The sequence below is a fragment of the Danio aesculapii genome, chromosome 13 (genome assembly GCF_903798145.1).
Source record: "Danio aesculapii chromosome 13, fDanAes4.1, whole genome shotgun sequence".
NCBI lineage: Eukaryota > Metazoa > Chordata > Actinopteri > Cypriniformes > Danionidae > Danio > Danio aesculapii.
The window spans coordinates 11,294,943-11,307,754 of NC_079447.1; the positions used below are offsets into that span (position 1 = coordinate 11,294,943).

Here is a 12,812-nt window from a genome sequence, read left to right on the forward strand (position 1 = left end):
ACAAGTGGTACCGCAGAGAAACAAACCTGTCGCTCTGTCTGTCTCCAGGATCATCTAGATAAAGCCATTGAGCTGAAACCTGAAGATCCTCTGTCGTATTACCTGCTGGGCCGCTGGTGTTATGCTGTAAGTAACAGAATTAGTAATTAGTGTTAAATTTAAGCCTATTAAAGCCTAAATGAAGGTTTCTACTGTCACAGAAAACCTGGAAATGCCCCACCCCAAAACTGAAATAATGAGAATTCATTGTTTTATTTATTGAAAAGGTGAACTGTATGCTAATTCAGAGCCCAAAACATCTGTTATCAATTATGACAACTGTTGTGTTGCTCAATATGTTTTAAATTATATATTTTTTAGGATTTTATGATGATTAGAATGTTAAAAAAAGATTTTTAAACTTTATTTAAAAGTTTTTTAACAGTGCTATTTTATAACTTTGCTATTTACATGGCGGACCTTGTAAGTGTATGCTGAGAAAACAGTTAAACAAACCATCTGTAGCGAGGATAAAGAATGAGCCTCCTCCATTTGGCCTCTTTACTTTCTCTTTACTTTTACTCTTTACTTACTTTCGTGGATGAGGAAACGCTGTTGTAGCCTACACACTCCACTTAAGACATCCATTAGCCTACTTATTTAACTTTGTTTAAGCGCAAATATTTGTTTCAAAACTTTTTCTAAATTCAGTTCTAATTTCCAGTAAATGAATAAATGAACAATAATAATGAAGTGTGATTAAAAAAAAACTGAGTTATAAGCTATCAAAACACACGTCCTATTTTTATGCCCCATATAGTGATGCAGACGTCTCCAAAACCTGTCAGGTGGACAAATCTAAACTATTTAAACAAATATAAATATACATATAATTAATAATAATAATTATAATAAAATTATACAAATGCAAATGGTCATGAATAAACTTTCAAAAAGCCCCCCAAGATGAGGCATGGAGGCAGAGGTTTTTATATTTATGTAGAAAATAATAATTTTTTGTAACACTTTAATGCTTTAATTTTTTTCTTATGTAAAGATATTTGTAAGTGTATAAGTGTTTGGACCTGCAAAGGCACATAACTAACCTGCTCTACACTCTTAGTGTTGGTCAATGCAGCAGTCTGTTTCAGTTCCTCAAAATAGCAACGCGCTAACAATGTGCCTTATCACACCTCCCCTTCAGAACAGCACACCCATGAGTCAACAAAGTGGTGCAAATAGATCTGGTAAAAAAGGGTTGCGCTGTTCTGAAAATAGCAACAAATTGCACCATATGCGTCTTGCATCTTATTGCACCGGGTGTTTGATAGGGCCCAATGACTTACACATTTGGTCCAACAAACATTTACACAACAATTAACAATAAAAGATACAATATACAAACAATTTATGCAAAAGTAAAATAGTAATAGAGAAATAAAATTGTACAAAATAAGTAAATAAATACAAAAAAAAGAATATTCATTCATTCATTTTCTTTTCGGCTTAGTCCCTTTATTAATCCGGGGTCGCCACAGCGGAATGAACCGCCAACTTATCCATTACATGTTTTACGCAGCTGCAACAAAAAAAGAATATATAAATGAAAAACAAAATACTGACCTTCAGATTTCATCTAAATTTGTCGAATCCTCTTCAGTTTAACAATTTCCTGTAGATTTTAAGTCTTTAAAATAATCAGTGAAAGGTTTCCATATTTGATGGTATTTGTCGTCTTTCTGCTTTAGGGAGAATCTGATTTTCTCCAGTTCCAAATGTTTCAGTAGGTCCCTCATTAGATGTATATATGTAGGAGTAGCTTTCTGTTTCCAGTTTAATAATATTAACCTTTGTGCCAAATGGAACTATATTTTGTTCTGTACAGTTTTTAGCTTTCTCTAAATCCTTAATGCCTAGAACTGCAATAAAGGGATCTGGATCTATTGGTTTTTGACATATTCTTCATATTTTTCTGTATGATGATAATTTTGGGAAAGAGTCTTTGGTGACACTTTTGATTTTAATATATGCTTGCTTAAAGTTAATAAACAAAACCATTTAATTAAATTACTAATTTGTGCTTTTAGAAAGTTAATCTAAATGTTATACTTTTTATGTGGAAAAAATCAATAATTTCATAAAAATATTAGCATCCTTAACTCAACTTTTTCAGAAAATTACCAAGGCCCCCAGAAAATGATGTTGAATGAATATCTGAACACACACACACACACACACACACAGACACACACACACACACACACACACACACACACACAAAGAGCCTTTAAACTGTTTAAATATTTTTTTCTAGCTTTGTTTAGTTTAAAGCTTTATTAATCCCCTTGGGGCAATTCATTTTGTGGTGCTTCACATATAACAAGAATGACACATTTAACACAATAAATACCAATACTTAATGTCAAGTACACAGACACACAAAAAAAATTATTATAGTAATAAATAATTAAATAATATTAATTTATAAAGAAAAAAACTCCATCGATTAACTACATTTATTACATAACCGAATTGCTTCAGTAAATTTTTAATGATTATTGTCCTTAGACGTCACGCAAGGGGCATCCACTCAAAATATGTGTTTAAGGGGTGTGTGCTATCTCCTATTATTTTATGTGCCATCCTTAACACCTGCTGTTCGTAATAGGATGCAATACTTTGCAGGGGAATTCCCAACATTTTTGAGCACAAATTAACAATGTCTTAAAGACGATTCTTGTTTTTCACAGTTGGTGAGGAAAGCCAGTATATAAAGGAAAAGGACAAAATACTTTCAACAAACAAATTATAAAAGCTCTCTCTACATTAAAACAGTCTCTGATATGCCTCATTAATAGTTATATGTGCGTTTTAATCAAATTTGAACCTGTTGTCAATAAACAGATATATGCTGACAGATATGCTTTTGAATATTATGATAGCAATAAGTGTCTTTAAATAGTGCTGTTTTACTCTTCATGTGTTTTTGCATCCACTACTTCTGTATTTGGATGTGTAATAGCGCCCCTTTCTGAATAGCAGTGAAAACATGGAATACCGGAATAATCCATCAATGGGAAGGAAATGTTGCGTCACAAATGACAGATAATTCTATCAATGGCACCTAAAACCTGAATTGTTATTCAGTCTCATTCAGTTAGCTTTTTGTGAGAATTGACTTCAAAGATTGAATCTTGAGTTAACTTTTGGGTTGGGGGTGTTTTCATTCTCTCTTGGGGGATTTTGAGTCCTAATTTGGCTACAACTTTCTCTGTTTCAGTAAATAGAATAATTTTTAGTGACAAATCTTATTTTGACACATATTTTGGGCAAATGCTTTAAAAATTTAAAAAATCCAACAATACACTCTGAAAATTGACTACCATTTTGTCATGTTTGTGGCTGTTTTTGCCCTAACGAGTTACATCATAGACATTTTTTAAATTGTAAAGCCATGACAGCATATAATCATGCATTCTTGATTGTTGCTTGTTTTCCCTGTTGGTAAGAGCTACAATTTGTCATTTTTATTGTTGATCATCAGTTGCAGTGCAAAAAAAGATTAGTTTCAGCCTTCTATATGGAGTATAGTGTGTGTATGTGTGTGTTTGTGAGAGAGACGTTTTCGCACTTATCTTGATATGTCAGTAAAAATCTAAACAAGCAGCTCAGCTCTCAGAACATAGTAAACACAGTAAGTGTATTTATTCGCACACTATAATCTGCCATTTCACTCCATAGAACTCCATATAAAAGCCAGAATTATTATTTTTTTTGCTCAAGCCTATTTAAAGGGATAATGGTGCCAACTGATGATCAACAGTAAAAATGACACGTTTTACCTCTTCCCAACTGGTAAAACCACCAACAATCATGAATGCATGATTATATGCTGTCATGGCTTTGCAATAAAAAAAGTCATTATTATGGAAGTCAGTGGGGCAAAAACAGCCACTAACATAACAAAATGGTAGTCAATTTAAACAGTACACAAGGGTTAAACAAATATCTTTAAAAAATATATTGTTTTATATTGAAAAGGTATTATTTATATATATATATATCCAGCTTTGCCCTCCAGATTGTCCCTAAACGTCTATTGTGTGCAGGTGTCACAGTGTACCTGGATTGAGAGGAAAATCGCTGCTACTCTGTTTGGAGAGCCACCCAGTGCCACCGTTCAGGATGCCCTGCAGAACTTCCTCAAGGTGGGATCAATGGGCCAATCTAAAAAATCAAAACAGTTGATATGTTTCAAATCATTATTATTTAGTGTATACAGACACTTATTTTACATTTATCAAAGAAATACTAAGATAATAAGCTATTTAAATACCTCTATTTGGTTTAAATCTTGTTCATTTCTTCAATTGACACACATATGTTATCCATTTTTAGTTAGACATATATATTGTATATTTTTAGGCCAGTCACTATATCTATTTTTTGTTGTATGATATATCACACCAAAATATAATGCGATGAAAGATGTTATTGTCATTTTAAAGCCATTTTATGCCAATTTAATAATGAGGCATTGGAATCGGAATGTGAAAAGGCATATCTAGACATCCACATGAAAGTATGCTATAGTAATTTATAGTAAATACTATAGTGTTTTTTTAACCATACTGACTGACACCTCCAATAGAGATAGAGATGTTGCACAATCAACTAAAATGTGGCTAGAATTGGTTTTAGTGTATGGGCGATATATATTGCATCACCAAAAATGATTGAGGTCATGTCCATTTATTGTGCGATAAGTGCATACAAATATTGATTATTGTGACAGGCCTATATCTTTTGCCTGTGCTGCTTCAACAAGCTCGCCAATGAATTTCGTCAATCCAACTTTCCAGCATACGTTGTGCAGTTTTGCATAGCATTTGCTGCAGAAGGATTTGTCTTAAGGGGTCCCTATTTAAACCGCAATTCCTGGTTGATTAATGAAAGAGCCTGACCTGTGTTCCTACATTCAGTGTTTATACAAAAGTGGCCTTCTCCTCTGATGTTCTCCTTTGTATCTCACCCATCACTTCTTGTTTAAGAGGTCTGTGCTGAGACTTGTTTCACTCTGCCAAGACAACACAACATTCTGGAAAGTTTAAGTGTGACTGATTAAACAAGAGAAACACAATTAAGTCATTAATTATTGCTCTAATTTTGAACATGAAAAAAGTTAATTATTATGAAGCAAATACTATACAAATAGCATGATTCATCTTTAAACACACACACAATGAACTCCCTTCATCCAGCTTTATGTGCTATGTAACCAGAAGTATGTGGAAACCCCCTTCATTGAAGTGGAAATTTACTTTAACTGTTGCTAGAACAGTAAAATCAACCATTGCTACAGCCATCAATTTTCTTCCATAAATAAATAAATAAATAAATATAAATATATATATGTATATGTATGTGTGTATATATATGTATGTGTGTATATATATATATATATGTATATGTGTGTATATATGTGTGTATATATGTGTGTGTATATATATATATATGTATATATATGTATATATATATATATATGTATATATATATATATATATGTATATATATATATATTTATATATATATATATATACACACATACATATACACACATACATATACACACATACATATACACACACATATATATACACATATACATACACACATACATATATATATATATATATATATATATATATATATATTTGTATATGTATGTATGTGTATATATATATATATATGTATGTATGTATGTATGTATGTATGTATGTATGTATCTATGTATGTATGTATGTATGTATGTGTGTGTGTATATATGTATATATGTATGTGTATATGTATATATATGTATGTGCATTCGTGGGGCTGTGTCTGTGTGGTAATGTGGGCTGGTGTGGCTACAGTGCCAGGGCTGAATTTTTGTCCCAGTCCGCCCCGACTTAAGTTAACTTAATCAATTTGTCTTGGGACAACATGAAGGAATTGTGTGGAACCCTGCATTTTTTACTGTACACCTAAAAAGACTCTATAGTAGTAGCTACCACAAAGGCTACTTAGAAAGGCAACTTAGAAGTATCTATTACAAGGATACTGCCAAGGTGACAACTTTTGTACCTTTATTTCTGATAGCGTTTAGTATTTACTTGTCCAGCAATCAATGGAAGTTGAAAGCGATGTAGAAATCATGCAAATCTGCATTTTCAAATGGTGTTCGAACCCTGTTGAACCCTGGTACAGTATGGGCTACTGCAGTGTTTATATATTGAGTGATTGCTTAAGTCTCGTAAATGTCAAAAGCGTTATTTATTGCTCTGATTATAGTGTGGAGGTTTACAACCTGCCGTGGTAATTGTTTAATATCTCATTTAACACGCAAAGTGTTGGAGGACTCATACTCAATGTTTTCCTGGCAGGAGCACAGTCCTTCTGTCAAGAGAGATGTGTTTTCATGAGCTCATTTCTCCAATTATACCTGAAATGCAAAGAATCCGGTTACACAAACAGCTCAAGAGTCTATGGGTCAGCTAAGTTCGTTCTGACTGTGAATGACAGATGTTTACTTGCTCTCTCCTGTGTTTGATTCTACAGGCAGAAGAGATCAGTCCCAAGTACTCCAAATTCAACTACGTGTTTTTAGCTAAGGTAATGGCTCTTTTGGTTTAACATCTTGACTTGAAGCAGTTGTTCAGCCAAACATAAATATTCTGTCATATTTTCTCACTCTCCATTTGTTCCAAACACGTTTGAGTTTCTTTTTGTCTGTTGAAAACAAAAGAAGATATTTCGAAGAATGCTGGAAACCGTTGACGTCTATGGTATTTTCTTTTAATTCCTGCTATGAAGGTCAATGACTAGCAGTTTCTGACATTCTTCAAAATATCATCTTTTAAGTAAATGCTGAGTACATTTTTATTTTGGGGTAAAGAGCGGGTCATCATTGCTTTTATTTTTGTGCTTTATGGTCTTTCTAATACAATGGAGAAATAAAAAATATATATTATTATTTTGTAATTGTATTATACAATTAATAATGCATTACTAGAAAAAAAACATTATTAAATACATATATGAAGCATATATTGAATAAAGCATTATTAGGCAAAGCAAGTTTAATTATGTAGAACATTTCAATGGTAATTCAAAGTGATTTACAAAGAGGAATAAAAGAAACAAGTATAGTAAAATAAAAACACCAAAGAATAAAAATTAAAAACAGATTAAAATGTGTTAAAACAGGTTTTAAAGGAATGAAAAACAAAAGAAAGATATAATGGTGTGATCTGTCGCTGTTATGCTATTAATAATTCATACTAATAAAGTATTTTTCGTATTAAAAATGGTAGGGAAAGTGACCTGCAGTAAAATAAAAAAGATCTAAATGTTTCAAAGCATGCAACTTATTTGTGTATTATTTAATAAATAATTAACCTTGTCCCTGGCCATATAGCAAATGATGACTCATTTTTCATTTTGTCCTATTATGATAATATTGACTCTTAAAAAAATGCATTTACATATTTTGTTTGCTCTGTTACAGTTACATATGGTTCCTAGCTATAGCACCATCTAACATTTTACCATGATTTACTATTAACTCTAATGTATATATGCTCAGTACTATTTTATTGACTTAATTTCAGTATTTGGTGTTGAATGAATTATTCATAGATTTGCACTGCCAGTTTGTTTATGTGTGTGCGTGCTACCTGATAAAAGTCTTGTCATCGATCCCAGTTGTAAGGGCAACAAATAATAACTTCATGGACCCAAGATTCTCATAGAAAACAGTCAAGTTTGGTGAAGGAAAAATCATGGTTTGGGGTTACATTCAGTATGGGGCGTGCGAGAGATCTGCAGAATGGATGACAACATCAACAGCCTGAGGTATCAAGACATTTGTGCTGCTCATTACATTACAAACCACAGGAGAGTAAATTCTTCAGCTCCGCTCCTTCTCATACTTCAGCCTCCACATCAAAGTTCCTGAAAGCAAAAAAGGTCAAGGTGCTCCAGGATTGGCCAGCCCAGTCACCAGGCATGAACATTATTAAGCATGTCTTGGGAAAGATGGATTAGGCATTGAAGATGAATCCAAAGAATCTTGATGAACTCTGGGAGTCCTGCAAGAACGCTTTCTTTGCCATTCCAGATGACTTTATTAATAAGTTATTTGAATAATTGCAGAGATGTATAGATGCAGTCCTCCAAGCTCATGGGAGTCATACACAATATTAATCATTTTTCCACTGCACCATGACTTTATATTCTGTACTGTACATTATTTCTGTTAAGTGGAAAGACTTCTGTCTAAGCAAAGTCAGATCTTACTGTCCTAATTAAATAATTAACAATCAAGGCATGATCATATTTTATTTTGGTAAAATAAGTGTAATCTAGAGGCCTTTGCCTTTCATATAAGCCACTTCTGATACCAAATGATCGACTAGAAGTCAAGTTTTTATTTGTTGTTCCTAAAATTTGGATAGGCAACAAGACTTTTGTCAGGAAGTGTACAAAGTCATTACGATGTTACACATAAACCTTTTAAATAATGCTGCATTTTATTTAATTTTGCTCTGCTATGTATGCAAAAATATTAAGCAGCACAAATGTTTTCAACATTTTTTATTGTAAGAAATGTCTCAGCAGTTTTTATTTTTTAATATTTAGGAGCTCAAGATATCTTAGAAGGCGACGTAATTTTGCTTCCATACATTAGTCAACATGTATGCTGTCTTCATAGAGGGCTTACTAGATATTGAAACAAAGCCACTAAAGCCTTGGAGTGACACTGAGAACTTCTTTTCTGTCATTTCACCATTTTTCTTTCTTGTCAGTGTTATAAAGACTTGGGCCAGAGGAGTGTTGCTCAACAGATGTGTGACGCTGCCACTACCATAAGCGTCGTGACTAAAGAGGTCTTTTTTTCTTATTCACATTAATCCCATTTCTTTGAAATTTGAGTCTTCTTAATAGTAACACAATTGTTTTTGCTCTTTCTCTAAAGGACGAGGAGGCACAGAAGGAGCTAGACTCTCTTGTAGCATCACTTTAAATCGACAACAAAATGGAGCACAATTTGTCTGTCTTGGTGTTTTGGATTCGATTAGACTGTGACTGGTTTATCAACAAACCAACATATCAACTGTTAATGGTGGTCAGGTCACATGGTTTATTACGTCTTCATTAAAAGGGAGCAGTGTTTAGTTTGTTTAACTTGAGACACAATGTTATGGAAGCATTTCGAATAAAAACATGGTAATTAAGAATTATTAAACTTTTTATATTACAATTTAGATTTTTTTTTCTCCTTGCAATTTTACAGAATTTTGAGTTTGCATTTCACTATTCAAAATGTTAAATACCAAGTTTAAATCTCACAATTTTGACTCACAGAATTTATATACACTATACAAAAGATTGGGGATCAGTAGGATTTTTAAATGTTTTAAAATGAGCTTCTCCTGCTCACCAAGGCGGCATTTATTTCATCAAAAATACAGTGCAAACTGTAAAATTGTAAAATGTTATTGCACTACAAAATAACTGTTCAAAAGTAGCTTATAATTTAACTTAATAATTTATTACAGCAGTTTTAATGATGAATTTTCAGCTTCATGATTCTTTCATATTCTTACTCTAATATTAATTATTATTATTATTATTATTATTATTATTGTTTATGGTAGTAGTAGGGGTGTCACGGTGGCGCAGTGGGTAGCACAATTGCCTCACAGCAAAAAGGTCGCTGGTTCAAAGGTTGCTCGAGCCTGTCATTTCTGTGTGGAGTTTGCATATTTTTCTTGTGTTTGCGTTGGTTTCCCCCAAAAGTCCAGAGACATGTGGTATAGGTGAATTGGTAAGGCTAAATTGTCCGTAGTGTATGTGTGTGAATGAAAGTGTTTTGGTGTTTCCCAGTGCTGGGTTGCAGCTGGAATGGCATCCGCAGTGTAAAACATGCTGGATAAGTTGGCGGATCATTCCGCTGTGGCGTGATGAATACAGGGACTAAGCCGAAAAGAAAATGAATGAATGATAATAGTAATAAAAGCAACAATGACAGGACAGGACTAATAATTTCATTTGAAAATACATACTGTAAGTAATAAATAAATAATAAATAAGTATTTATTTTTCATGTACATTTAATAAAAGCCGCCTTGATGGACAAATTAATTTACTTTTTAAAAAAAAACATGAAAAAATAACTGACCCCAAACTTTTGAGCTGCAGTGTATATATTTTTTGTTATTCTTATTTATATAATTTCAGACTTTTTCTTGTAATCCTAAAAGTAGTAATGATAAAATAATTTTGTGATACTAAAATACCTTTTCCTTGCAATAATAAGCAATTTACATCTCGTATTTTTGCTTTTTTTCTCATACTATTACACTAATTTCATTTAAAGCTTGTATAATTTTAAGAATGTGTACATAGAGAGTCAGAACTGTGAAATGTAAACTGAGAATTCTGAAAGAAGGTAAAGTCTGAATTGTGAAATAAAACGTTTCACATTTTTAATTACAAAGCAGGAGCAAGCAAACCTTTATTTTTCTTATTTTCTCACTGGAAATACTTGCAGTACACAAAATTGCTGTCACATATTGACAACATTTCAGTATCCAACACAGTCTCACAGCAATTCATAACTTTAATTTAGTGGCTAATTCCTATTTTGTACAATCTCATTCATACATTTTAGTATGTTTTGCTTATCCCTTAATGAGAGTTGGGTATAGAGGTGGGCTTTGGAGGATATGCCTCCTTTTACATTTACATTTAGTCATTTAGCAGACGCTTTTATCCAAAGCAACTTACAAATGAAAAGGAAGCAATTTACACAACTATAAGAGCAGCAGTGAATAAGTGCTATAGACATGTTTCAGGTGTGTAAAGTCTAAGAAGCTAAGCATTAGTAATTTTTTTTTTTTTTTGAGAGAGAGAGAGAGGGTACAGTTAGTGGTATAGCCAGAGAGGCAGTTAAGATTAGGAAGGAAAGTGGAGACTAAATAGTTAAGTTTTTAGTCGTTTCTTGAAGACAGCAAGTGACTCTGCTGTTCTGATGTAGTTAGGGAGTTCATTCCACCAACTGGGCAGATTGATTGTGAGAGTTTGGGAAAGTGATTTCTTCCCTCTTAGGGATGGAACCACGAGGCGACGTTCATTCACAGAACGCAAGTTTCTGGAGGGCACATAAATCTGCAGAAGTGGGAGCAGATAAGAAGGAGCAAAGCCAGAGGTCACTTTGTAAGCAAACATCAGAGCTTTGAATTTGATGCGAGACGCAACTGGCAGCCAGTGCAAACGGGTGAGTAGCGGAGTGACATGTGCTCTTTTGGGTTCATCAAAGACCACTTGTGCTGCTGCGTTCTGAATTAGAATTAGCTGGAAGCCCGGCTAGTAGAGAGTTGCAATAATCCAGTTTGGAAAAAACAAGAGCTTGAACAATAAGTTGAGCTGCATGTTCAGATATGAAGTGTCTGACCTTTCTGATGTTATAGAGTGCGAATCTGCAAGATCGAGCAGTTCTAGAAATGTGGTCAGAGAAGTTTAGTTGGTCATCAATCGTTACTCGAAGGCTTTTTACCATTTTGGATGAAGTAATGGTCCAGTAAAACCATTTTATAAAATCATTTAATATCCCTACCCATGAAATTTGTACAAATTCGCCACTTTTCTGACAGTACATGAAATAGTTATGTTTTGTTGTGAGATCGGGCTATCAACGGCTGCTCTGAATTGATTTTAAATGAATAGTAATATCTTCAAAAAACAAAAAAACTATTATAAAGAATGTTGTCGTGTTTTATATTTTGTACAAAGGCTAAGATAAAAAGAGTAAAATTACAGTACTTTATGGTTTTATTTTGGATGCACAGATTTCTTCCAACAGGCTTTAAAATGGCCTGAATTCCGTGACTGTGGCTAGTTAAATGTTAGTGAAGCTATATGAAATTATTAGATTGTTTCATAGACTTTAGTCCAAAAACAGCACAACTATAAAGTTCTACTTGTGCATCTGTAGATCACACCCTAACAAAACATCTTTGGAAGAATTTGGTAATAAAGCTGTAGTTATTGATATCGGCAAATCTGATGTGTAAAACCTCTTGTATTTTAAACCTTTTGGTTGCATGGGCTTCAATCAAAAGTTTCTCTTGGTGTAATCTGTGTTACTGTATGTGGTTCAGTTTGATTACTTGTGTACATTGTAATGAATCTACATTATTTTAATTTTGACCAAAGATGACTGCTAAAGCTCTGTCAGAGAGTTTTTGGGGGCCAGATGTTCTTATTTTTTATTTGTATATCATCATCCAACATAATGAATGTAATAACGTTGTATGTTTACATACAGTAATTGCACTCTCTGTAAATGGTACATTGTAGATTATTTGGTATCTGCATAGAACGCTAACATTGTAAGGATGTTTATGAAATTCATAACCTTATCAATGCTGCTCATTATAATATAAAATAAGAAGAATTCTAAAGCTGTACAGTGAAGTCATTTGTTTAATGTTATTGCTACTTTGTTTCTTGTACTGAAGGAATTTTGATATGTGAACAACACATCAACTGTGTTTTATTTTTGTATGTCAATTCACATTAATGTTTTGTGTAAACGTTTAGTTGATTTTTTAAAAAAAAAATTTATGGTGAACTTTACACATCTCAGCAGCTAAATGCATAAGATGCTAACGTGAGATAAATGCTAATGCTAACCCTACTGAAAAAAACAGCTCAAACCAGCCTTGTTTTAGAGGGGTTTTGGCCATCCCCAGGCTCGTCTTTGCTGGTCAGGCTGTAAAATGACCAGC

General features: G+C 33.1%; 1 protein-coding gene across 4 annotated transcripts in view; it reads left to right on the forward strand.

Annotated features, from left to right (window-relative positions):
- The window catches only part of LOC130239594 (regulator of microtubule dynamics protein 2), a 120,048-nt gene extending 110,476 nt beyond the window's left edge, over positions 1–9,572 (forward strand). For all 4 annotated transcript variants that reach the window (XM_056470859.1, XM_056470857.1, XM_056470856.1 and 1 more), the window contains 5 exons: positions 49–126; positions 4,089–4,187; positions 6,577–6,630; positions 8,826–8,906; positions 8,996–9,572. In XM_056470859.1, the coding sequence (XP_056326834.1) occupies positions 49–126; positions 4,089–4,187; positions 6,577–6,630; positions 8,826–8,906; positions 8,996–9,043 (360 nt within the window). In that variant the 3' untranslated portion in view covers positions 9,044–9,572. The remainder of the gene's footprint in view (positions 1–48; positions 127–4,088; positions 4,188–6,576; positions 6,631–8,825; positions 8,907–8,995) is intronic.
- The last annotated feature ends 3,240 nt before the right edge of the window (positions 9,573–12,812 follow it).